This window comes from Saimiri boliviensis, chromosome 5, assembly GCF_048565385.1.
Source record: "Saimiri boliviensis isolate mSaiBol1 chromosome 5, mSaiBol1.pri, whole genome shotgun sequence".
NCBI lineage: Eukaryota > Metazoa > Chordata > Mammalia > Primates > Cebidae > Saimiri > Saimiri boliviensis.
Genome location: NC_133453.1, coordinates 49,602,747 through 49,625,351, shown reverse-complemented (window position 1 = coordinate 49,625,351; position 22,605 = coordinate 49,602,747). Strand labels below are relative to the sequence as shown.

The 22,605-nt window shown below is 42.8% G+C and overlaps 1 protein-coding gene across 2 annotated transcripts in view; it reads right to left on the bottom strand.

Moving 5' to 3' along the window:
• Positions 1-982: 982 nt before the first annotated feature.
• STAT1 (signal transducer and activator of transcription 1) overlaps positions 983-22,605 on the bottom strand; it is a 45,581-nt gene continuing 23,958 nt past the window's right edge. For both annotated transcript variants that reach the window (XM_003940813.4, XM_010351558.3), the window contains 14 exons: positions 21,894-21,953; positions 20,330-20,359; positions 20,141-20,234; positions 18,876-18,917; positions 17,584-17,667; positions 16,920-17,018; positions 15,348-15,483; positions 12,954-13,003; positions 12,117-12,211; positions 10,573-10,718; positions 8,158-8,343; positions 7,138-7,213; positions 6,161-6,263; positions 983-2,414 (listed from right to left, as the gene is read on the bottom strand). In XM_003940813.4, coding sequence (XP_003940862.1) covers positions 2,400-2,414; positions 6,161-6,263; positions 7,138-7,213; positions 8,158-8,343; positions 10,573-10,718; positions 12,117-12,211; positions 12,954-13,003; positions 15,348-15,483; positions 16,920-17,018; positions 17,584-17,667; positions 18,876-18,917; positions 20,141-20,234; positions 20,330-20,359; positions 21,894-21,953 — 1,216 coding nt within the window. In that variant the 3' untranslated portion in view covers positions 983-2,399. The remainder of the gene's footprint in view (positions 2,415-6,160; positions 6,264-7,137; positions 7,214-8,157; positions 8,344-10,572; positions 10,719-12,116; positions 12,212-12,953; positions 13,004-15,347; positions 15,484-16,919; positions 17,019-17,583; positions 17,668-18,875; positions 18,918-20,140; positions 20,235-20,329; positions 20,360-21,893; positions 21,954-22,605) is intronic.

Genomic DNA, 22,605 nt, shown 5'->3' with positions numbered 1-22,605 from the left:
CGACAGATACGGAGATGAGAATAATCCTTCTGGTTCTGATGCCAGCATTCGTTATCAGGGAATAACACTATTCCACGATAATAGTTAAATACAACTTGCTAGACTATGTTTAGCTTGGTGATTATGCCTCTTCTCACACTTTTTTCCCCGCAGTACACAGTATATTTTACTTTGAGAAGGCCTGGCTTTCTAGCCTTTGACATCTTTGGGAAAAAAATGGCAGCTTTTTATGTGGGTGCAATAACTTCTCAGTGATAACTCATCTAATCATGGGGGTGCGGATTTTAGATGACTGCTTTGGGGACAAGACAAAGTCCCATTTCTCATGTATTTTAAAATTAAAAACTGTTAATTTGGGGTATTAGCAATACCCAGATTCATTTTAAAATAAGTGCTGAATTATTTGTATATTTGCAGACAGCTGTGGTTGCAAAGAACCAAAGGACTTCTTGTTTGCTTTTTATAGTACCTACCATAGCTCTTTCCAATAATATTAGTCCTCTGACCTCTTCCATTGACACATCTTAATCTGCCATAGCAATTTCGAGTACGAGTAGGGCACGTAAGGACAACACGTAGGAAAATAGTGTTACTGATCTTATTTTAAAATAAGGATTGATGTACATGAGAAAAGCATCAAACCAATTCACAATGTTAGTAATTTTAAACATCTTTATATTAAATACTATAAGAAGTTAGAATTTTAATACTTCTTAAAAGTAAAGTCTCTTGTCTAGTGCAGTAAAATGAAACCATGCCAAATTCCCAAAGCACAAAAAGGTAACTGATAGCTAAACCTCAGCGATTAAAAACAATATATTTTTTTAATGTTGTCTTCGTCTTTTGGTAATTTCAAATGGAAGAGTCAACTGAAGCTTACGTTCTCACCATCTACATAAAAACTGAGAGAGGAGCCCTCGTATTGTGTGTGGTGCCACAGAAAGCACTGTGTGCATATTGTATTTAATGCAATACACGTAAGTTCGCTTTAAAACAAAACTCAAGACAACTTTATCTCCACCAAAGAAAAATACAGCATTTGCACAATAATATAGTTGTGGTAGCAACAGTGAGAAAACAAGATACAGCCACATAGACAGCAGTATGTGAAAGGAAGAACCCTGTCAAACCCATCTCCTCATCTACTTTTGTGTCAGTGCTAAGGAAGGAAAAAAGTACAAAAATACAGTATACTTCATGAAACATCACCCACTCAAAAAAAGGGTCTAGAAAACGCACAGGAGAGAGAACGGAACCATTCGCAAATGTAATTGTCAGAAAAACACGCATATCAACGAAACATACGCAGTTCTCAATGCAGTTACATAGGAAATGAATTTTGAAGTGATCTGATTCTCATATTATCTCTGGTTAATGATTCAAGTTGTCAGTTACTACTTTTTCTACTCCTTTCCCAATTTTGTGGCCAACAGACTAAATATCACCTAATAACAAAAAAGACAAAGTAGCCCATTTAAGAAACATGAATTCAATTTCTGAATTAATCATAGATGTACATAAATTAATTTCAACTTGAAAAAAAAATAAGATGACTTGCCTCGAATGAATGGCTGTGCATAGCCAAACTCCCTTGGTAGAGCTGCAAAAATATCTGTATGTGACCAAGATGACAGCAGAATGTCTTCAGCTTTGGATATTAAACATAGAACACTACTTGTGAATTTGGAAAATGTACATCCTTCTGTTGATATTAGCCAGTATCCTTAAGCCATAACAAACAGTAAAGCTAATATTCTCTCAAGAGATAGAATTTGAATTTATCTTTGTCTTTAAATGGCCAATGTGAAAGATGTAATAAAATACACATCTTTCCCCCACCAGATGCACGATGGGTACCTTTGAAAGTGGACTGATATAATTGTATATACACTTGGCTTTGAACTATTTCACAGGTAAAGCAAAGGAAAACTGCCAGCCATACTTAAAGCAGAGAGAACACCTAAGAATTCTCCAACAGAAATTTACCATTCCTATATCAAGCAGTTTTCTAAATAACCATTGATTTATCCAACAACCTGCAACGGCTGGGCACTAACTTTACGCACAGCATTTGCTAGATGTTGCTAGACTTCTCCTTTCCCAAAGGACCCGAATTCTAGTCCGATACTTCGGATGTATCTGGATGTTTTTCATTTGTCAGACCCAATCTTCAGAAAATGCCTTTCAGTTTTACCTTCAGTAAGATGTATGATGCCCTTCAGAGTAACTGATGTTTCTGAGTTAGAGAAAAATTCGCTTGCTATCAACAGGTTGCAGCAAATTTGTTGGCCTTTCTTTCATTTCCCTAGAAACACAGGATGGGAAGGAACAGAGTAGCAGGAGGGAATCACAGATGAGAAGGAAAACTGTCGCCAGAGAAGACGAAAAAAATTCACGTTCTATACTGCATTCATCTGTAAAAGGACAAAATGTGGTTCAGTTTATTACACTGATGTTGTGAAATGCAGATTCATACATTAAATAAACATGACTGTCTATTCTAGAATGAAGCAGTAGGAAGATACTTCCAATGGGAAATAACTACCATGGAATGAGAGGGCCTTCAGCATGTACTGTCTATTATCCTGGGCTAACCAAGACCTTTTATATTACCTAAGCTGATGGATTATTTCTCTGCAGCCCACTGGCTTAATTTTGTGAATCCATCCAGACTACATAAAGCTTTTTGCTGTTATGCAGGTCTGGGGACAGAGCAATGTGGCAAATCTGCTCAAGTGAAAAAAGAGTGAGGAAATGCTGAGCCATATGCCAGAGGGAGAGAGGAAGGATAAGGAAATGATACATTTCCCCTAAAGGCCACTCAGTGGGTAAAATCAGTGACTATTTCAGGTACAGGATGGAGAAGCAGAATTACCAGGAACCCTTTCACCCTCCCCACCAGTAACTTCTGCCCAGCTGCCTTGACCAGGATAACTTACAGTAAGTAAATTGCTCATCCAAAGAATACTAGCCTGCCAGTCACTTCCTGTCTGACTTCCACACTGGTCTTTCCCCTTAGACCAGATACTTTTAATTAAAGATGATTCTGTCCCCTGGCAATGTCTGAAGACATTTCTGATTGTCTCATCTGGCTGTGAGGGTGCATGTGCTTACTGGCATCTATTTGGTAGAGGCCAGAGGTGCTGCTGGACCTCCCATGAAGCACAGTTAAGACCCCCTATCCCCAGCAAATAATTCTGCAGCCCCAAATACCAGTAGCACCAAGACTGAGACACACGGCACTGGACTGGAAAGCCTCAGGAGAACATTTTTTAAATCCAAAGTGCTCAATAGTGTGTGGTACACGGTGGGCTCTTAGGAAAATTATTCTGGATTGAAAAGCACAGTGAAAGTGTTGCCCTACGTTTCAGTCTGGCTGATGTTTCAAATGTGTGGTTAATGTGGTGGACTATGGGGGCAAAGAGAGGGAGGGAGGGAAAGATAAACAGAGGAAGAGTGAAAGCCTGGATTCAGATCCTGTCACTGTGTGACCAAGGCATATGACTTAACCTCTCTAAACCTCGAAGTCTTCATCTATTAAAAGAGGATTAATAGTACCTAGCAGATAGGCTTGTTAAATTAGATGGCATATGTAAAGTGTTCACTATAGTAGATGAAAAGTAGTAGACTGGTCTATTGACAGTCCTATCATTATGAACTTTAGCTAAAGGCCTCTAGCAGAGTAGACTGGTTCTATTATAGTGCTGGAGGAAAACACTGATTACATAGGAAATCCAGACTAAACAAATACCCAAGTCACGCTGCAGAAAACACTGGTGCTCTGGCTCTCTTGGACAATTTCCTCAGGAGCCTATGGTCCTGTTGCTCCTGAGGCTATACCAGGCGTAGGTCCCTGGTGCCACCCTCTTCCAGAGTTGCAACCTCCAGACTTGGCAGAAGACAGCCAGCTTGGGGAGAGCTGCTTCTGTTTCAGAGTGTACACCCTGATTCTAGGAGTGGATGCTGGATGGAAGTCATGGCCGAGGGGCAGAATAGCAAACAATTGTGGAGTCAACCCAATTTAGAGACTGATTCAACTTTTGCCTAACCACTGCCTATATTATAGCCTCTTTTTTCTTTTTTCTTTTTTTAATTATAGACTCTTTAGCTCTTTATGTCTTCTATGGGTTTAATGAGAGACTTCAGTGGTATGTAAAATGGATTTATTTTATTCTACAAATGAAATGAATGAAATCATCTGAAATGGAATGGAATGGCTACAACAGGCATCTGAAGACCACAAAACTGTTTCCTGACATGTGTTTAGCATATTTAAATTGCTCACAGTATCCTCCCGAGAGCACAGATAAAGCAGTCCATCTGCTGGCACAGGACTGCAGAGAGGGAACCAATCCATCTATTTTCTCAATGTCACGGGAAATAACGGTGACAACAGAGACAGAATACTGATTGCCAAATCCCAAACACACACAAGCCTCTCACCCAAAGGCCATGCTGCCTTTGTCTTAGTAACAGAATAAACCCAATCCTGTACAAACAGCTTCTTCAGGGTGCATGTTTTGAATGGGGCAAAGATTAGCTTTTTGTGGGAGGCTTTCCAGGATACTGGACAAAAGCATGAACTAGGGACCCACTAGGTAGATTCAAATATTTTTTCTACCATTTACTAACTGTTTGATCTTAGTCAAGTTACATAAAAGGGGCTGCAGGGGGATGAGGAGCTCTGTTCTCACATCTGTCGAAAGAGCAGTAACAATAATACCTAACTCAGAAGGTGGCTGTGAGAACTGAATGAGTAAGTACATGGTATACAGCAGGTGCTTAATGTCACCTATTAATGGTGGTGGTGATGATGTTGTAATTTCCTCAGGAACGACAAAGGAGGTATATAAAAGAAGATCTCCCCATTTTACAGTTCCTGTGATACAGCATATTTTCTGAATAGGGGTTTATGTCTGTTCCATTCTTGTCCCAGGCCTACAAAGCCCTTTTTACCTTTATAGCAGTGTTGGGAGCTACATTCTAACAGGATCTCCCTTACACCCAGAAAAGGCTCATTTTATACTTGCCAATAGGAATGGAACTATTTTGCTGCCACACTAGCTAAGTTTTTTTCTCAATGGCCTATTTCATCATCGATGATCAGGAAGATGCAAGAAGGTACAATCTCTAATGACTGTAGCCCGTGCTTAAGGTGAGAAAAAATGTCAAGAAGTTACACATGAGAAACCTGAATCCAGGCAGATCTTACCGAGGCCTTAACGACACATTCCCCAAAGGTCTGAAGAGTGACACCCTCTCATTCTCACTCACCTTTCCCCTCCCTGCCTTCTTTTCCTTGTTGAGCACATACTTTTTGCCAGGCACCAGGTACAAAGCAAGAAAGAAAGGCCAGACATGGCCGAGGGTATTTTTTAGAAGCATTAAACAATTTTTTAAGAATGAGCTGCAATAGTTCCATGTGGAAAAGGGCTTAAAATTAAACCGCATCAGCAAAAATCCAGCCAAGCAAGCACAATCTTTAAGAGGAAAGATTTCAGGCTGAAAGGCAAACAATACTAGTTGATATACTAAAAAAACACCCTCCCAAAGGAAGATGCTTTCTTTTGTGGACAATCATCTTCCCATTTCTATCATGAATCTCATTAACTGTTTCACTCCTTGAACCTTTTACTCCTGGCAAGCCCTTCACAGCCCCAGGAGCTAGTTGTACAAATTAGCTCTCAAATGTAAAGCAGATGAAGTAATTTCATTGCTGCTAGGTAAAGTATACTTCTCTCTAATTACTGTAACTACCAAGCCCTAGTCCCTCCCTTTCTAAAAATAACACGCCCTCCCCTAGACACAGTGAGGAAGCAGCATACCAAAGAAAAGCATTTGCTTATCAAAGAAATCTTAGTTCCTTAATATATGAAATTTCTACATGGACAACTTCAAAGGGCAGAGGAGGAAACCTGAATATTTGAAACGCCACTTGTTTTTTGGAAGGTGCTGAATGCCAGGAATAAAAATCCCGCTGATGATGTAGGTGGTTTAAATACAGCAGCTCCAATACGTCACCGCTCATCTGATCACTGCACTCCCCTTGGCTCTGCCAGGGTTCCCTCCTGCAGACAGGCCCAGGATCTGCCATGGTGCCCTCCGTCTCTGAGCACACGTATTTACTGAGAGCTACACACATGCCAGCCGTGGTACTTACCATACTGTCGAATTCGACGGAGCCCACTATCCGAGACACCTCGTCAAACTCCTCAGGAGACATAGGGAGCAGGTTGTCTGTGGACTGAAGTCTAGAAGGGTGACTAAAATGGGGAAAAAGAAAAGGGGAAGTCAACATCTGAGTGACGAAAGCACTAGGGCATACTTACACACTTTATCTTTTGTCTGTATGAATAATCGCGACGTTTTTATTTTGGGTAAGTGCATACACTTGTAAAACACATTTGCAAAAGTACAGCTCATGGGAGGCTCATGTCCCCAGCCCAGCCCCTTGTGAAACGTTTCACACTCCAGGGATGTGATGAACAATAGCCAGACTGGAATCTGCGCCGCTTCTGCCTGGGTAAGCCTAGTGTGCAGTGCACTACCCTGAGATGACGATGCCTCACGGCTTACCCTGGACAGAAAAGCACCAGAGAAGTCTGGGGAGTCCCTCATCCCTACCTTGAGGTTTGAATGCAGATAAAGCTGCTCCACAGAGTGTTTTTACATGAAGGCTACATCCATTCACCCCAAGACAGTGCTGCAGGCCAAATAACTGACAATGACATTTCCAAAATTTTTTCTACCTTTTATAAAATGAAACAACAAAATCAAAGCAAGTGGAGACAACGTATCTCAATCATTACTTTGGCCTTTTCTGGATTGAAAAGAACTGCTTTCCCACTCTGATCAATTTTTGCTCATTTTATTTATACGTTTTCAAAGTATCAGTTTTGGAAAAATGTATATACTTTAAATACAAATTTGGTTTTTGGCTTTTTTTTTTTTTTTTTTTTTTTTAAAAAAAGGTAGTGAAATGCTGATAGGGGATAACATGGGATCTCAACAAGTTCAACTGTGATGGCAACAGCAATTACAATGGAAAAGTAAGATACAAGCATCTTCAACAGGTCCCAGCCAGGAACAAGGCTGGCCTGAGGTTTGCAAACATGTCACTCTTCTGTGTTCACTTACACTTCAGACACAGAAATCAATTCAGTCTTGATATATCCAGTTCCTTTAGGGCCATCAAGTTCCATTGGCTCTGGTGCTAGAAATAAATACATCATGCACACTTTCAATCAACAGAAATTACTTAAGAATAGAACATCAACTTTTCGGGGGGATTAAAGTTATACTGTATTCCTAGACAGCTTAGTGTCCTAAAACTTTAAGGGGCCATAACCTCCCTCCCTGAGTTACCTAAAACTCTAATGGGAATGCAGAAGCTACTAGGAGGAGGAGGAGATTTCAGCAGGACTCTAGCTAGGAGCTTTCTCTTTACACAACTTGAAATCTTACAGGAAGCTGGAGCGCAAATTATGTGAAGTTCTATTTGGTTTATTGGCATTAGCCTGGCTAATGAATATTCACAGCTCTCAGGGTAAGGTGGAGGCATTTTCATTCCAAAGTAATTTTCCTAATATTGAGATTTCTGATTCCGAAAAACAGCTTTGTTGTTGTGTTCCAAACAAAACAGGTCTAATTTGAACTTTCTCAAATGCAATTCATTGACAACTGAGAAGCAAGAGACCTGTGTTCTCAGATGAGGCCTCCTCTTACTAATTATCTAATCAAAATAGGATCTAGTAAGTAATTGGGCCACCCTAAATGAACCACTTGACTGCTTCCACGCCTCAGTTTCCTCAACTTTAACATGAGCAAGATGCCTTCTGTTGGTTGGCCACAGTTCCTTATTCTTTACCCTTTTTCATGTGGCAACAGTGATAGTAACAAACACAGAAGACCAGCAATGGATTTTTCCAACACTCCTAAAATAGGAAATTATCCATTTATTTTTTATAGCTATATCAGGTCAAATAATGCATTATGTTTCAACTGCGCTGAGTTTATACCATCTTTTGAAAGCCTGCTCTTACCAATTCGAAAGCAAGTGGTGGATTAATGACACCGCATGGGTAGAGAGTTTGGGAACAATCACCCCCTCATCAGGAAGGACTGTGCATGTGATTACCACCTGCTGGCCCCGCTTACCTTCCTTTGGCCTGGAGTAATACTTTCCAAAGGCATGGTCTTTGTCAATATTTGGATACAGATACTTCAGGGGATTCTCAGGAATATTCTCAGCAGCCATGACTTTGTAATTGCGAATGATGTCAGGGAAAGTAACGGCAGAAAGTTCTTTCTTCGTGTAGGGTTCAACTGCATGGAAGTAAGGTTCTAAAAAAAAGAAAAGAAAAGTGAATCCCACAGAATATCCCCAAATGAAAGAGGACAGAGAAATAAAACACTGCAGAGTTGACAGATTTGAGTAAACCTCATAAGAACTAATCACAATCTAAGAGTTTTAACATATGTAGTAGACTGCTTTATTTCTAAATAAATTATAATCCTGTCTTAAGAAAAATAAAAGGAGGCATTATTCTCAATAGCATTGCATTTGACATTATTTGCTTAGATTTATAAATCCGAGGCCGGGCGCGGTGGCTCAAGCCTGTAATCCCAGCACTTTGGGAGGCCGAGGCGGGTGGATCACGAGGTCAAGAGATCGAGACCATCCTGGTCAACATGGTGAAACCCCGTCTCTACTAAAAATACAAAAAAGTAGCTGGGCATGGTGGTGCGTGCCTGTAATCCCAGCTACTCAGGAGGCTGAGGCAGGAGAATTGCCTGAACCCAGGAGGCGGAGGTTGCGGTGAGCCGAGATCGCGCCATTGCACTCCAGCCTGGGTAAAAAGAGCGAGACTCCGTCTCAAAAAAAAAAAAAAAAAAAAAAAAAAAAAGATTTATAAATCCGGCCAAAAAAGATTTATTAAAAACCTTTAAAAGCTTGCACCTTTAATGATATGCTGGCAAGAGGCAGATAAATAACTCACTACTAAGTGGGTCATCTTGGCTCAAGCCACAGATTTAAAGTACTAAAGCTAAATTCACTTTGTTTTTCTTTCCATATTGAAAAATCTAATTTTGTATTAAAATAATGATGATGATATATAAAAAACAACTTTTAAAATAAAAAAAGATCCTACTTGCTACATTTCCCTCTAACCCTTAATGTAATAAACCATGGTTTAATTCACTCCTGTTGTTATTCCCAGACTGAATTCAGATCCTTTTTCCTAGCTGATACAGAATCTTCCGGTGTCCACTTTCCAGAGGCCACGGTTCAGGTGCTCTGGGGAGCCTGCTCTGGAACATGAGACTATGCTGCCATTGCAACCCTTCTTGGCTGTTACTGCCCTGCTTGACCTTTCCTGGTTGCCAAGGGTTTTCTTCATCTCTGCTTGGTCTGGTAGCTCTGTCCCTCAGCTGGTTCAAGAAGGGAAAGGGGGAAGAGGAAAAGGGCAGGTTCCAGTGACTACTGCCCAGGCCAGACTCTCATCTCAGCCCTGCTGCGTTTTCTTCAGAAGAAAAATAGAAGAGTATTCCACAGAAGCAAATAGAACAAGAAGAGTATTCCAGAAAAAATAAACAGAACAAGAAAGAAGACTATTCCAGAAAAAGAGACTATTCCAGAAAAATAGAACAGGAGTATTCCAGAAAAATAAACAAGAATATTCCAGAAAAATAAACAGAACAAGAGTATTCCAGAAAAATAAATAGAACAAGAACAGTATTCTAGAAAAAGGAAACAAGAAGAGTATGCCAGAAAAATAGAGTAAGAGGAATCCAGAAAGATAGCACAAGAGTATTCCAGAAAAATAAATAGAACTCTTCGTATTCCACTTTGTCTACCCACAGAAAGTGTAAAAATTACTAAAACAAATCAGTTTTTCCTCCTGCCCTTCAAATAGACCAAACTCTAAACAACAGCAAAAAGTCATCAGTTTGTCTTTATGATTTTTTCATGTGCGCTGTTGAGCTTGATCCTCAGAGACCTGCTTCCTAACGCCCAGGTTTCCAGAGTCTTTCAGCCACGGACTCATTTGATTAAACAGAAACCCGATCTATGACAAAGATAAACTTGTAGTTGCTCTGTTGGAAGGCAGGGTAGAGGCTGCCACTTGTCCCAACAGGCCCTGCACCCGCTCCCTGGCTAACGATGTGTATGAAGCCTTCTCCCAAAGCCTGTCCCCATCCACACATTCTACTCTGGGATTACCCTAAGAGAGTCCGGACGCTTACACCTGGGGGAAATGTGATTCCTTCCAAGAATGGGTTGCAGATTATATTGACTCACATCCTTGATCTGCAGATAATGAACCTGACGCAAAGGAAAGAATCTGGCCTTGTCTTTTCGAAACCACCATTTCCACAATATGTTCCAGAGAGGGAACCACAAACATTCATGGTGCTTTATGAAATCCTATCAGGGGTTCATTCAGGGTAAGTATGAGATCTGCAATTTCATGTCCCAAACATCATCTGTATGAGCTCACTGGCGGTGATGAAGAGGGACTTCATCACACACATGGAATGGTGGGACTGTGTGCTCAATCTCCCACTCACCGCCTCCGTTCTGGGACCGCTCCACCCATGTGAATGTGATGGCCCCTTCCCGGGAGCTCTCACTGAACCGCAGCAGGAAGGTCCCCGGCTGCTGGTCCTTCAACAAGGCGCGCTCTCGTTCCTTGCTGATGAAGCCCATGATGCACCTGGATATTGAAGAGATGGACAGAGGGGCTTTTAGATCAATTGTGATTTCCATTTTCAGGCTAACTTACAAACCAAGAAAATGGCTGGAATATCACAAAGAACCTATGGTAAAAAACGTACACCATTTTTTTTTTTTTTTTGGAGACGGAGTTTCGCTCTTGTTACCCAGGCTGGAGTGCAATGGCGCGATCTCGGCTCACCGCAACCTCCGCCTCCTGGGTTCAGGCAATTCTCCTGCCTCAGCCTCCTGAGTAGCTGGGATTACAGGCACGCGCCACCATGCCCAGCTAATTTTTTGTATTTTTAGTAGAGACGGGGTTTCATGTTGACCAGGATGGTCTCGATCTCTTGACCTCGTGATCCACCCGCCTCGGCTCCCAAAGTGCTGAGATTACAGGCTTGAGCCACCACGCCCGGCCTAAACGTACACCATTTTAAAATCTATTCAGTTGACACTTAGGGAAGCTTTTCACTTCTACATGTACATACTAAGGTTTAAAAAAAAAAAAAAAAAAAAAAAAAAAAAACAGGCCAGGCGTGGTGCCTCACGCCTGTAATCCCAGCACTTTGGGAGGCCAAGGCGGGTGGATCATGAGGTCAACAGATCGAGACCATTCTGGTCAACGTGGTGAAACCCCGTCTCTACTAAAAATACAAAAAAAAATTAGCTGGGCATGGTAGCGTACGCCTGTAATCCCAGCTACTCGGGAGGTTGAGGCAGGAGAATTGCTTGAACCCAGGAGGCGGAGGTTGCGGTGAGCCGAGATCGCGCCATTGCACTCCAGCCTGGGTAACAAGAGCGAAACTCCATCTCAAAACAAACAAACAAACAAACAAACAAACAAACAAACAATATGAACATGGTGTCAGTAGGATGCTACAGATGCTCAATAAACATGTGCTAGATTAATGAGCCTTTTATTGTTCCTTGATTATTTTAAAGGCCATGAAAATGTCTGAATTTACATATCTTTTTTACTGGAGAGGAATATGTTCATATTCTAGCCCTTCTGATCGAGTTAAAGCTTTTGTTGAAATATCAGCTGATCCTGGCAATAAGTCAGATAGAAATGATTTGCCCAGTTAAAAGGGTTTTTGTTTCTTCCTAGGGGTCACATAGTAGGTGCTCAAAAAATGTTTGTTGAGTGAATGAATGCATGCATGGCACTCAGAGTTTTTTGTTTTTTGTTTTTGTTTTTCATTTAGCTTTGCCAATACTTATACATGTACTAAGCAAGTGTAAGGTTATTAATGTTATGAGGTTCCACTCTCCCGTAAATGTGCACCTCTGTGAGATTCACACACAGCTAGTCAAATACTGCAGCTGGACTCAGGCCTTGTCTCAACATTGAAGCACTAAAAATATATTTCAAAATACATCCATTGGTGGCCCTTACCCATCATTCCAGAGAGGGAGCAGATGTTTTTTAATGAGTTCTAGAATGCTTTCAATCCAAAGCCAGAAGGGAAAATTTTTATCATTTATATTCTCCTGAAAGTATACAAATGCACACATTATGAACAAAAATCTAAAACAGTGACTTACCATGGCCCCTCCCACCATCAGGTTTTAATTTGTAAAGACTCCCCAGGTGCCAGGATGGAACTGTCCCATTCAGCGCAGCAGTGGGATCCCTTCCTTGGTGGGGAATATCAAGATCCCTCCCTCCTCTTATCACCATTCAGACCAGGAGCTTTCCATTTCCCTGGGCCGGGCTCTGCTTCCCTTTCCAAACAGTAGCAAGCCAGCCCGGGAATGACCTCCAGTGTGAATCACGGAAACACAGCTGCCCCACACTAACAAAATCCAGCAGTGCGAGCTGGTCCGCACTGTCTGCTGACCCTGGCAGGGTCTAAATGTTCTCTGCAGTGGGCCTCTCTGCTCGAGCAGGCCATGAAGCTCATCGGGCTGATCAGGCTGTGCCACCTGGCGTAGAACATACATTTCACACAGAAATGGCTGAAACGCTGCTGGGCAGGGGTCCAGCCAGCCTGAGAAGACTCATTTCAGATATAAAAGAATGTTATCACTCAGGCAGGTGCTTCCTGTCAGACTCCCGCTCAGAGACCAACCTCCTGCACTGAAGAAAAGTAAACAACTTGCCTGAGAGGCCCCTTGGTCAGAGAAGAACACGCCAAAATAAGCAAACAGGTAACTATCACAGTAAGAAATACGAGAGCCTCAACCGCCAGCCAAAAGGACTCAGAGAGCACAAAACCCAGACAGTCCTTACCTTACAAAACCTCGTCCACGGAATAAGACCATCGGGGCTGGCGTTAGGACCTAAACAAATAAAAACCAGATTTTTCAGCAAACAGAAACTGATTCTGAAGCTTTGGTTGGACGATGGCTCTTGTATTTGCTCTCAAGGAACAGAGCCAAATGCCCAACAAAGATTGTGTGTACACAGTTGGCATTTCTGGAGACCTTAATGCCAAATTAACTGAGCAATTCTCACATGTGCTGGAAAAGGGCAGAATTTAAATAGTCTGAAATATGTGTGTATCGGTTTGAGTTAATGGCAGGGAGGAATCCATGCCAGATTCCTGGGCACTATGATATGAGAGTTTTTAGGGAAAGCAGAACATCAAAAAGCCTTACCGTCTGCTCTCTCCCTCCCCAGCAGCCCGTTTCCCCTCCCTCTTCTCTGAGAGCAGAGTCCGTTTAATGCCCTATTCATGTTATACTTCCTTCCAAGACCATCAGCTGACTTTGTCTTTTGCACAAAACCAAAGCTGCTCTGTTGGGCCTCCTAGAGAAGCCTCCCTATCCAATGCCTCTCCCCACTGCCTTCCCCTACTGCTCAGCAAAGCCCCCTCTTCCAACGACCCCAAAGAATTTTTTTCAAAGTTCAATCTGTACCCAAGATCACTCTTAGATCTTCAGTGTAACTGATGCTTGACTTTACAAGTTTATTTTAGACATTATTTATGCATTTCCCTCAGCTCTCCTCCAAAGAGGACATGGGCTCAGAGTTTGATGCGAATCAAAAGCCAAATGAGAGAAATGAAAGAAGCCCAGAGCTTATTAGCTACACAAATTAAAGCAGCCCGGGTGAGAAGTGGTGATAAGCCCATGATCTGTCTTCAAAGAGAACTACAAATAAGCCACTACAGGCAGAAAAGATACCCTTCTTAACGCTCACCAAATAAGAAAATGGAATAAGGTGATTTATTTCATATTTTTTATTAAACAGCACAAGATCACCACTGTGACAGCTGCATGGCCAAGGGGAGGCATTGCTGAAAGCCACTGGGTTAGGAAGAGCCTGCTGCTATTTGTAGTAAATGCAGTGCAGCTCGACAGAAAGCAAATCTGGAAACAAGTTGTCCATGGATTTGTTTTTTTTTTTTTTTTTTGAGACGGAGTTTCGCTCTTATTACCCAGGCTGGAGTGCAATGGCGCGATCTCGGCTCACTGCAACCTCCGCCTCCTGGGCTCAGGCAATTCTCCTGCCTCAGCCTCCTGAGTAGCTGGGATCACAGGCACGCGCCACCATGCCCAGCTGATTTTTTGTATTTTTAGTAGAGACGGGGTTTCACCTTGTTGACCAGGATGGTCTCGATCTCTCGACCTCGTGATCCACCTGCCTCGGCCTCCCAAAGTGCTGGGATTACAGGCTTGAGCCACTGTGCCCGGCTGTCCATGGATTTTTAAAGAAATCGTTCAGATAGCCCCATTCACCGAAAGATCTGACCTTGAGACTAGTGGATCTTTGATTTGCTTAGTATGGAAGACTAATAAATGCACTGACATTAACCACCGAAAGGGAATTATCTACCACCGTCTAGACTCTGCTCAGTCAGGCAAAACTGCAGATCAAAAGAGGCATCCTCTTGCAGGGACAGCATCCCCTGCCACCTGGGCCCACCTGAGGCGAGTGCCCTGGATTTATGCTGCAGTGAGCAGGCCCCAGAACTTTTTTCTTATCATGTCAGGGACTTCCTTTTTTGCTCCCCAAGGTTAACAGGTCTTCATCTTTCTTATCCAGGAAATTATTTCAGCCACAAATAATCTATTTTACATCATTCATACAACTTTCCTGTAGGGGGCCGGGCACAGTGGCTCATGCCTATAATCCCAGCACTTTGGGAGGCCGAGGTGGGTGGATCACAAGGTCAGGAGTTCAAGATAAGCCTGGCCAAGATGGTGAAACCCCATCTCTACTAAAAATACAAAAAATTAGCCAGGCACGGTGGCACATGCCTGTAATCCCAGCTACACGGGAGGCTGAGGTGGAGAATTGCTTAAACCCGGGAGGTGGAGGTTGCAATGAGCCAAGATCGTGCCACTGCACTCCAGCCTGGGTGACAGAAGGAGACTCCATCTCAGACAACAACAACAACAACAAAAACAAAAAACCCTTTCCTTAGGAATGCATATCGGAAATCTTAATATGAGACAATGAGGAAAGGATTCATTTAAATGTTATCAGGTCTGTATTTCTTTCTAAGGTGATATATAATTCTCACTTAGCTACAATAAACTGTAGCTTGAAAAGCTGACAGATTTTAATACTTTTTTACCTTTAACAAAAGTGACAGCAAAAAGGAGAAAAGAGCAATTAGAGATGTTTTTATGAATTTCAATTTTTATAAACGTTAATAAGAAGTTAATATGCATATACCAAGAAGCTTCTCTCCCAACATGTTCAGCTGGTCCACATTGAGACCTCTTTTGGTGACAGAAGAAAACTGCCAACTCAGCACCTCTGAAAGTTGAGCCCATCGTGCACATGGTGGATTCAGGAAGAAGGACAGATTCTAGAGAGAAAATATCCAAAATCTAAGGGTTACTACAGAGACACCAATCACAAGTGAGACACTAAAACATGTCCATCCCAACGTTCAGTTCTAGTTTATATAACACACAGATGCTTTCACAGTAGGGGAAGAGAAATACAGTCAATTTTCATTATTCACAGATGCACATTTGTGAACTGGTTTACTCACTAAAATTTACTTGTAACTCCAAAATCTAAACACATGGTATCTTTGCGGTCATTTGAAGACACACCATACACACAGCAGCAAAGAATTCAAGTCTTGACCGGGCGCGGTGGCTCACGCCTGTAATCCCAGCACTTTGGGAGGCCGAGGCGGGTGGATCACGAGGTCAAGAGATGGAGACCATCCTGGTCAACATGGTGAAACCCGGTCTCTACTAAAAATACAAAAAAATGAGCTGGGCATGGTGGTGCGTGTCTGTAATCCCAGCTACTCAGGAGGCTGAGGCAGGAGAATTGCCTGAACCCAGGAGGCGGAGGTTGCGGTGAGCCGAGATCACGCCATTGCACTCCAGCCTGGGTAACAGGAGCGAAAGTCCTTCTCAAAAAAAAAAAAAAAAAAAAAAAGAAAGAATTCAAGTCTTTTAACACTTATGTTTCCAACTGAAGTCAAACAAAACGACATGCTGGCTTCCTCTGTCAGCTCCCATACAAAAATGTGTCCTTTTTGAAGTCTATTTAGTGCCATGTTCTTTGCACTTTGTGACTGCTGTTGGTGATCACTCTTTAAAATGGTGCCTAAGCATAGTGCCACAGTGTGGTCTACCGTCCCTAAGCATGGGAAGGCTGGGATGTACCTTATGGAGAAAATACATGTGTGAGGTAAGCTTCACTCAGGCATGAGTTACAGTGATCTGACTGTAGGTGTAATGTTAATGCATCAGCAAGTATATTAGATAAGGTGTCTTTAAACAGAAACACACATAAACAAGGTTATGTATTGATGGGTTGACATAAATGTTGTGACCAGAGGCTTGCAGGAACCTAGCCTTGTAGTTCCCTTTGGGGCAACAATTCATTATTTGCTGATTAAGTGTTCCTGGTGACCTTAAAAAACGTTACGTGCTTCGAATAATGATAATTGACTATAACTAATTAACAGTGAGTACCCACACTCTAAGAATGGAGCATACTTGTCTAGTAGATGTATACATTTTTAAGGAATCACAATAATGTGATATGGAATCCCTGACTGCCCTAGCTTACTCACATGGGAGAAAAATCATAATTCTCATTTCGAACACATTCCCAGGCTTCACATTCCCAGATTTACTCGAGAGCCTTAGAAACACCACAGGAGCTTTGTCACTGCTCCCTCAACACCTGACCATTGGGGTTATTTTAAAGATGCAGCAGTGAGAACACGGGGGTCTCTGCTTAACTCTGGGACCAAAACAAATATGTTTTCCATACCCTGGGTTCCGCCACCAGCATGTTGTACCAAAGGATGGAGGCCCAGCCGCTCGGGAGCTGGCTGACGTTGGAGATCACCACGACAGGCAGAGAGGTCGTCTAAAGGATGACAGAGACCTTGAAATCATCCGGATCACAGAAACATCACCTTCAGGTAACTGCTTAGCCTCAACTAAAAGCAGGGGATTATTTGTAAATTTGCATATATTTCGTACTTGAAAATGAGAAATGTTAAGTTCTGTTTTTTCGTCCAGTTTAATTTGCCTTTGATACGTCTTTCAGTTAAGAAATAAGTCCCCCAAGATAATAACAGCTATAATAATTCCTTAAGGGATATGCAATACAAGAAGATAAAGATTGTCACATTGAAAACACAAAATGTAAGGGGAGGGCAGAGTGAAATAAATAAGTCCCAGTGCTTAATGTTATAAAATTAATATCAGCTATCGCAACTGGAATGTTTAAGTTGTAGAATCTGAAGGTTAATTCGATTCTCTAGCTCTCTGGACCATAAATTAAGGTGAAGATAGTATCAGCTGAAAAAGATCATTTTGAAAACAATTAGGTAAATACCTCTGAAACAAAAGCTGGGAAATAAAAATACATGTAACAATTAAAAGCGAAAATAATGAAGTTTTCCAACTCGGGACCATAAAAGTCTTACCTCGAGGTCAATCACCAAACCAGGCTGGCACAATTGGGTTTCAAAACTAAGGGAGTGAAGCTCTTCAGTAACGATGAGAGGACCCTTGGAAAAGAAAAGGAAAGAAGAAAAGAATATAACCACTTATTCACAGATCCTGAAACTTTCCAAAGCCCAATTAACATTGCAACAGGCCACAGAGATCCTGGACGCAACCAGCGGCAAGTCCAAAGACTCAATATTCAATCTCTCCCAGATTTAAGGATTCTGAGTATCTCCGTGTGCTCTGAAAGATAAGTGTCTCAAGTTATGGCAAGGGTTATAGGTTCAGAGTACTAAATGTCAATGGGAAAATAGCGGCTAATGGCTTTGTGACCTAAGGCTTCTTGATCTTCAGCTCTGCCTGCCTGCCTGCCCAGTGTGGCTGCACATCTCAGTGAAGGTGGGTGGGGAGGAGATGAGAGCGCCAGGAATAAGTGCACTCTTGTGATTGTCTACTGCCTACGGGAAGGGCTGACTCGCGTAAACTTGGCAGGTCACGAAGTGTCTTGGTTTTGGTAGAAATGCATAGATTTCAAAGTGCCTTCATAGACGTTACTTCATGTGAGCCTCACAACTTAGAACTAGAGAGGTGCAACTGCTAGACCCAGGGAGGTCAAAACAGTCCAGGCGCAAAGCAGAGCTTTGCACCGTCTAGGCCTGTGTTTGTCCCACTGCTCCACATGACCTCCACTGTCCTGGTGCGGAAGGAATGCATGCTGTGCGTGCATAAAGAACGAAAATGTTCTAAACCGAAACAACTCCAGATATTTTATCCTTTGTCCGTAGTTCATCTCTGAATACATCACAAACCCAACTCCTAAGGATCATGTTGTAAGAAGGAAACTGATGCAAAGGCAATGCTTCCAGTAGGGGATGCCATGGCCGAAAATCCCTCTTGGCACACAGCAAAGCAGTCATAAAAGTGGCCTCTCATTCCAATTGTGACAGTACTCTGTGCACTCTTAGCTAAATCCTGCAAACTTCCTGTGACTCAATTTCTTCACCTGTCAGATGTGCAGAATGCAAAAGCCCAACATAGCTGTTCGACTGAGTTGTCCATGAGTGTCTAATGAATTTATGTACAAAATCTGACAACAGTAAAGCACAAACGTGGTGTTTTTACTGTTGTCACAGATAGACCCAGCTCCTTTGCTACTCCTCCCTGCTGGGTCTGAACTCCTCTGTGAGGTGTCCCCAGACACCAACTGACCTGCCCTTGCTGGATGGACCTGCCTGATTTGGGCCCATTCACCACATAACGAGACTCTTACCTCATTCGTTCTGGTGCCAGCATTTTTCTGTTCTTTCAATTGCTATAAAAAAAATAATCGTCTTAGTAAACACCACGGCAATGGTCAAAGTTGCTACCTTCATTTGTAAATTAGAACAAAGTTAGGACTAAGAAGAATGACAGACGTGACATTATCTTTAGAATGTAGAACAAGAGACAAAATGGCCCTCGTTCTGGCTCCATGAGCAGAAGCACATGTCCCCAGCAGCCTGAGAGTGCGGAAGCCACAGTCTGAAGGGATCTCTTAGAATCACAACCGGCTCCTCTCCTGCGTTCAAACTTTCCCTGAATGATTCCCTATGCACCTTCATTAGCTGTTTCATGCCCCAAGGCTCAGTGGACAGCTTCTCCCTTCCCCTTCCCTCAGCAGACTCCCCCAGGCTGGGCCCAGTGACGCCAGGCTCAAGGGCTCTCAAGTGGACATCGATCCCGGAGCTGACAAGGGAGCAGGCTGGGGCTCTGACAGGGGGGATCTGAATACCCTCAGGCACCCGAGTTGGGCTGGGCTTTTGAGTCACGTAGAGCTTCCCAGCTGTAAGGCTTGCTGGATCGCAATGTGGTCTCTAGTGAGAAAGGAAAGGATGCCTTTAACTTCCCATAGGTTCTGGGCCAAGAGAGAGCTTTGTACTTAGCACCCACAGAGCCTCCCAATTGGCAACCCCTGTGATCACAGAGGAGGAAAGAAGGGACAGCCCACAGAGAGCACCCCACTGGGTCTTTACTGCCTGGGGAATGAGCGCTACTGTTCTGGAGAGAAGGCGGTAGAGTCAGCTTCCCGTGGAGGCAGGGACCGTGGGCAAGGCCACCAGGAAGGAGAATACAGGACCTGAGAAGTGAACTCTGGAGTACAGGACAGAGTCCTGGAGGGTGGGAGAAATCAGTCAGGACGTAGGAGTCATAACGTTTGAGGAAACTGCAAGTATCTACAGTGAGTGACCGTGGGGATCATGCAGGCAGCACGTGCAAATCATTTACATGAATACGGGCTTATAAAATATTTTTATGGAGAGTGATACAGCCCAGGAAACAGAGTGAACCGTCCTGGGATAAGGAGGAGAAACCAAAATGCCTCAAGTGCTGGTGACAGGAAGTCACCAGCCACAAAGTCTGGAAAGCCCGGGGGAGGGGGGAGGGGGGTCATCCACATGACAAAGTGCCAAAAAGGGCCGCTGTGTTGTCAAAAGCCCTAAAAAAAAACAAACAAAAAAACAGGACAACATAAAGAGAGGAAACTGATGTCCCTACCAGGTGCCGAAATTCAGCCGCCAGACTGCCATTCGTGGACTCCTCCATGTTCATCACTTTCGTGTGTGTGCCCAAAATGTTGAACTTCCTAAATCTGTAAGAAACAGGAAAAAAATACTGAAAAGACTTCCAACTACCAAACAAATAAGCAAAAATACAGCACGGTATAGTGCGAAGTACATCACGTACCCTTTTACTGTATTTCTCTCATTCACATCTCTGCAAAAAAGTATATATATACAATTAGATATGTATATTTAAAATTTGAAATAAGCTTTAACAAAATTATAAAAGAATGCAAGAGTGTAAGTGAATGATAAATAAAAAATGAATCTACCCCTGTGGGTTTGTGGCCTTCCATTCACTGCCTGACTCCATCTACCCATACTAGGTCCTGGTTATCCCAGCTGAGTCCCAGACATGTGATGAGGCCTTGCTAGACCACCTGGCTCCAACCACGCTAGCCAGACCAGCACGACTTACAGCTCGCAGAATATGACAAATAATGTTTTTGGGTTTTTCAGCCACCTTTTTTTTTTTAAGACAAAGTCTCACTCCATCACCCAGGCTGGAGTGCAGTGGCATGAGCTCAGCTCACTGCAACCTCCACCTCCCGAGTTCAAGTGATTCTTGTGCTTTAGCCTCCCAAGTAGCTGGGATTACAGGTGTGCACCACCACACCCAGCTAATTTTTTTGTATTTTTTGTAGAGACAGAGTTTTGCCATGTTGGCCAGTCTGTTTTCAAACTCCCAGCCTCATGTGATCTGCCTGCCTCGGCCTCCCAAAGTGCTGGATTACAGGTGTGAGCCACTGCACCTGGCCTAGCCACTAAGTTTTGGGAATAGTTTGTTAGGGAGCAAAAGCTAACTGATATTACCAAAGATGACGGCAGGGAAGACATGGCACAGACCAGGCTATAAGGAAGAATATTCTTATAGGAGTGGGAAGAAGCAAAAAGCCAGAGGAAAACGATTTGAATAATCATAAATCATTTTTGAAACTTGCCATACCAGTATGTGACACAAGCTAACAAAAACATTAAATATGGCAAGGGAGAGGAGCCATCTTGTTCCTAAATGTGAGTGGCCGGGTCAGTGCCAGTCTAGGTCTAGGGTCTCAGGACAAAACAGGATGTAGCTACTCCACCTGGACTCCAATGAGAGATGCCCATTCCTGAGTCCCCATTGCCCAGAAGAGACAAGGGTGAATCCCACAGGCTCCACACAGTCTCTTCAAGATGCTGCTGACTTCACTCTACAAACAACCCCCCAAATGACCACAGAATCAGGGCAGCCTGAATGTTCAGCCTTGGGTTTGATCAGGGGCCTCTCCTCCGGGGCTGACCTTGAAGGAAAGGGTGGCATGCCAAGTCTAGCCACTTCAGACTTGCTGATTACAATCTCACATGCCTAAGGAGACATTCACTTTCTTGTTCATTTACAGTCTAAAAAGGCACAGGAATGTTGATATTGGCTCTCGGGGAAGCTCCTAACATCCAGCAAGGGAGCTGCTGATTTAAATCTGCTGGGATCATTTGTGATGGCCCTGGTAGATCTGACTAGGGGTTCTGCTCATGCGCAGCATCATCGGGACTCTGGGTTCAGCCCTGGGGCCCCAGGAAGGGAAATGTCCACCTAGTGTAGACCCTTCCATAGCGTGAATCTGCTTATTTAGAGGAGGAGTCTGTACTTGAGAAACAAAATCAACATTTCAATAGTACATGTATGTTACATATTATTAAAGATATCTTACTTATCAAATAAGACTTTGACTTTCAAATTATAATTCAGCTCTTGCAATTTCACCAACAGTCTGCAAAGAAAAATAAAAGCCATTACTTAAAAAAATTACCTGTTACAATTTATTTATTATGCCAATTCCCTATTAACGTTTAGATAACCACTCCCCCCCAGTTTTAGAGTGTTACCAACAACAAAACTGGCAGTTTTGTAGATCTACTTCCATTTTTTTAAAGTGTATTTGAAAGAATCAACTCCTAGCTACAGAATTGCTTAGGCAAAATTCTAACACTAATTCTGACAGGAGGCCGCCCTGATTTTACATTCCCATCCATAGTTAATGAGAGTAGCTGTTTCCCTCTATAACCCTGCCGATATTGGGTTTCGTCAAAATTTCTACCTTTGGCCAATGTAATGGGTTAAAAATAGCAAACATTACTTTCTACTAAAACTTGTATCTAATCTTGGTGCTGTTGGGAGACAATAAAAACTATTGCCAATAATCAGAAAAATTAGTGTCACACATACAGTCACACCAGGGTAGCGTGGAAAGATACAAGGCAGGTGAGAGGGTGTGCTTCTGCTCCTTGGAGCTGGAGACCTTGGGAAGGAGACTCCAGGGCTCTGTCCACTCCATTCAGTGGAGCAGGTAGATGGGATCAGATTTCTACTGTCCCTTCCAGCTGTGAGTTCCAGAATTCCACGAGGGCTTGAGTGTGGCATTG